This window comes from Sinohyriopsis cumingii, chromosome 6 (genome assembly GCF_028554795.1).
Source record: "Sinohyriopsis cumingii isolate HCF-2022 chromosome 6, ASM2855479v2, whole genome shotgun sequence".
In the NCBI taxonomy this organism is placed as follows: Eukaryota; Metazoa; Mollusca; class Bivalvia; order Unionida; family Unionidae; genus Sinohyriopsis; species Sinohyriopsis cumingii.
In genome coordinates, this window is record NC_142966.1 from 54,684,304 (window position 1) to 54,688,648 (window position 4,345).

Consider the following 4,345-nt stretch of genomic DNA (forward strand, 5'->3'; position numbering starts at 1 on the left):
TCAAAAGGAGAATGAATAAACCACGAAGAAAACATTTTACTTGTAAACAAGAAAGACATGGACCTTTGTTTTACTATTTTACGATGAAACCATTTGTATCATTAGATAAGTTTTATGACAGATGCTGACAAAGCATCGGGCTGGATATACTCTTTCTGCAAGGTAGCAAAGGCCTGGCCGATGTTGGTATTGCAAGATTTAATCAATGTATCAGATGATACATAATCTGTATGGTATGTAAACAAGTTCAAAATACAATATCCATTACAGAATATGATTTCGCTATTCAGTATATAAAGAACATCTATTACAGAATATGTTATAGCTATTCAGTATACACAGAACATATATTATAGGATATGTTATCGCTATTCAATATATAAAGAACATCTATTACAGAATATGTTATCGCTATTCAATATACACAGAACATCTATTACAGAATATGTTATCGCTTTCAATATACACAAAACATTTATTACAGAACATGTTTTCACTAGTCAATATATAAAGAACATTTATTACAGAATATGTTTTCATTATTCAATATACACAAAACATCTATTACAGACTATGTTTTCGCTATTCAATATATAAAGAACATTTATTACAGAATATGTTATCGCTATTCAATATACACAGAACATCTATTACAGAATATGTTATCGCTATTCAGTATAACAGAACATCTATTACAGAATATGTTTTCATTATTCAATATACACAGAACATCTATTACAGAATATGTTATCGCTATTCAATATATACAGAAGATCTATTACAGAATATGTTATCGCTTTCAATATAACAAAGCATCTATTACAGAATATGTTTTCACTATTCAATTTACACAGAACATCTGTTACAGAATATATTATCGCTATTCAATATATAAAGAACATCTATTACATAATATGTATTCATTAATCAATATACACAAAACATCTATTACAAAATATGTTTTCACTATTCAATATATAGAGAACATTTATTACAGAATATGTTATCGCTATTCAATATACACAGAACATCTATTACAGAATATGTTATCGCTATTCAATGTGCACATAACATCTATTACAGAATATGTTATCGCTATTCAATATACACAGAACATCTATTACATAATCTTTTTTCATTATTCAATATACACAAAACATCTATTACAGAATATGTTATCGCTATTCAACATACACGGAACATCTATTACAGAATATGATTTCACTATTTAATATAATCAGAACATCTATTATAGAATATGTTTTCGCTATTCAGTCTATACATAACATCTGCTACAGAATATGGCTTCGCCATTCAAGACATTGTTAAAGAGATATGTAACAAACTAATACCAGCTGAACAAGATGACAACTTAGATAAAAAATTTGTAGCAAGATTTTAAACAGCTCTAAAATCACCAAACGTAATATTGGACGAAAGAAGTTGTTGGTGACGGAATACTTTTCTTACCAAGTGACATGGTAATGTAAATCGGTGGTTTTGGTATTAATCTAAACAAAATCAAAATAAACCATGATCAACAATCTGTGACTGCAAGAATTGGAGGGAGTGTAAAGTGAGTCAAACGTGTAGAAGAAAGCCTATGATTATAAAAGTAGAACCGTACAATTGGTTAAAGCGATTGCACGTGTCAAATTAGAAAAGTCCAAATACAATAATGTCAATGAAAAAAAGCAGCATCTAAACTGACAATAATACCTAAAGCGGCGTTCTTTCTGAGTATAGATTTAAATTATGTAAATTCGATTGTTCAAGGTATATAAAGACCTGAAACTGGGGTAATTTTGATTACAGAAAAGATAAACAGGTAGATGAACTAAGATTGTTGAGCAAACAACTCTATATCTTATTCTATTGTAAGGGTGACTGCTTGTAAATCATCAGTTTTCTATGGTGAAAAACATATTTTCTATAATTTTCAATGTGCATAATAGTTTATGTACAGCTGGTTTGATACCTTCGTATTTAGTACAGTAATCAACTTCTTCCGTAAGGGAAGACGACTTCTAAAACTTAACCAGTATAATATCCGTCTGATATTTCCTGAGCATCGTTGGCAAAGTGTATGCCCGTATCATCCTTAACAGTCTGCAGCTGCTGGCGGACCGTGTGTACCAGGAGTCTCAGTGCGGCTTCAGCGCAGGCGGGTCGAAAACAGGCATGATCTTCTCCCTCCGACAACTCCAAGAGAAGAGCAGAGAGCAAGGTCAGCCACTCTACATGATGTCCATCGACCTCACTAAGACCTTCGACCTGGTCAGCAGGAAGGACCTATTTGAACTTCTCAATAATATCAGTTGCCCCCCGCCAAAACGCCGCAGTATGATAATCTCTTTCCATGAAGATATGAAGGGAACAGTCCTGTACGATGGATCCTCGTCAGACTCCTTCCCCAACAACAGCGACGTGAAGCAGGGCTGCGTGTCGACGCCGACCCATTTCGAGATCTTCTTCTCCCTGTTCCTTCCTACACCTTCGACTCGTCCACTGATGGCGTATATCTTCACATTATGTCCTACGGGAGGCTGTTCAACCTGGCATGTCTGCGTTCCAAGACGAAAGTGAGGTCGGTGCTCATCAGAGAGGTGCTCTTTGCGGATGACGCGGATCTTGTGACCCACACCGATAATACCCTCCAGAGACTGGGAGAGCGTTTCTCTGATGCCTGCAAGCAGTTCGGGCTCACCATCAGTCTGAACAAGACAAACGTCAGCGTGCAAGATGCCACCACTGCTCCTTCCATCAAAATCGACTGTGTCACCCTGGAAGCAGTCAACAACTTTACTTGCTTGGGTCAACCATCAGAAACACTCTCTCGCTCGATGTGGAGCTGGACAGAAGGCTTGGAAAGGCAAACATCATCATGGCACGACTAACGAAGAGGGTATGGGAAAACAATGCACTGACAGAGCACACCAAGATCCAAGTCTACCAGGCATGCGTTCTCGGCACCCTTCTATATGGAAGTGAGACCTGGAGCACCTATATGAGGCAAGAGCGTCGGCTCAACTACTTTCATATACGGTGCCTAAAACTCATCCTGAAAATCAGCTGGCAAAACCTCGTCCAACACAGCGAGATCCTTCAGCGTGCAAGTATCCTCAGAATGTACTCCCTGCTGAGCAAATGCTGCATTAGATGGCTGGGACACGTCCGAAGCATGGAGGATGGGAAGCTGCCAAAAGACATCCTATATGGACAACTGGCCACTGGTACCGAAGGTCGGCCGCCCCGCCCCTCACTCCGTTTTAATTATGTGTGCATGAGTGACATGAAGGCATGTGACCTTTCACCCGACGGCTGGGAAGTGCAGGCCGAGGACCGAGGCAACTGGAGACAGACGGTCTGTTAGGGCATAGTAGTCGCTGATGTGAGGAAAGGCCCGCTGACGGCAGAGAAACGTGAGAGAAACAAGAGCGCAGCAGCAACCACAGCAACTCCGATACGTTTGCACCACCTGCAATATGGACTGTCACTCACGCATGGGCCTGCACAGCCACAGCAGACATATATAATTTATGACTAAATAGAGATAAACAATTTTATTAATATTTTTATTATGTATAATGCACACTTGTTAAAGATAAAGAAAATAAATAAATAAATAAATAAATTTAAAAAAAATATAATAATAATATATTATATCTTGCTATATTATTGACGAATGTTCAATATTTCATCAAAACCTCAATTTATATAATAAAAAATTAAGGCGTGCATAATACATAATATCAAATATTTTATAAATAATTAATCATAATATGTTGAGAATTAATTTAAAAATGCACTTACATTTTTAAAGAATTAGTAAACTTAATTTATGATATTAGTTTATACTTTCACTAATTACGTTATTCTGCAAAGTAGACACATAAAAATAAAAAAATAAACAAAATAAACAAGAACAGGATTAATGAATGTCGTATCGTGATTTTTTATTTTAAAATTTATTCCTTTTGAATATACCGTATTAAGACGGTGAATCGAACAGGTTTCCTTTAGCAGACGTTCCATTTCAGAATCAGCATTAATAATAGGTTGGAAGGAGAAATCTTGCAAAGTATGTAATTTTTTTTTTTAAATGTGCGGCAAAATGAGATGAAAATGATTGATCGATATAATTTATTATATCTAATCTATGTAGGTTCATACGTTTAGATATATGTTGACTGGTTTGTCCAATATATTGGATTCCACATTTTTTGCATGTGATCAAATAAATAACATTTGATGTTGCACAATTAGTATCGCAACGCATATTAAAAGTTTCTTTTGTATTATTACTATTGGAAAAAAGTATTTTCATCAATAAAAGAACAGTGTG

The 4,345-nt window shown here is 35.7% G+C and overlaps 1 protein-coding gene across 1 annotated transcript; it reads left to right on the forward strand.

Annotated features, from left to right (window-relative positions):
• Positions 1-2,884: 2,884 nt before the first annotated feature.
• On the forward strand, positions 2,885-3,373 carry LOC149796959 (uncharacterized). Its single transcript, XM_089960671.1, has one exon. It carries the CDS (start codon positions 2,885-2,887, stop codon positions 3,371-3,373), a length of 489 nt encoding a protein of 162 aa, XP_089816797.1.
• The last annotated feature ends 972 nt before the right edge of the window (positions 3,374-4,345 follow it).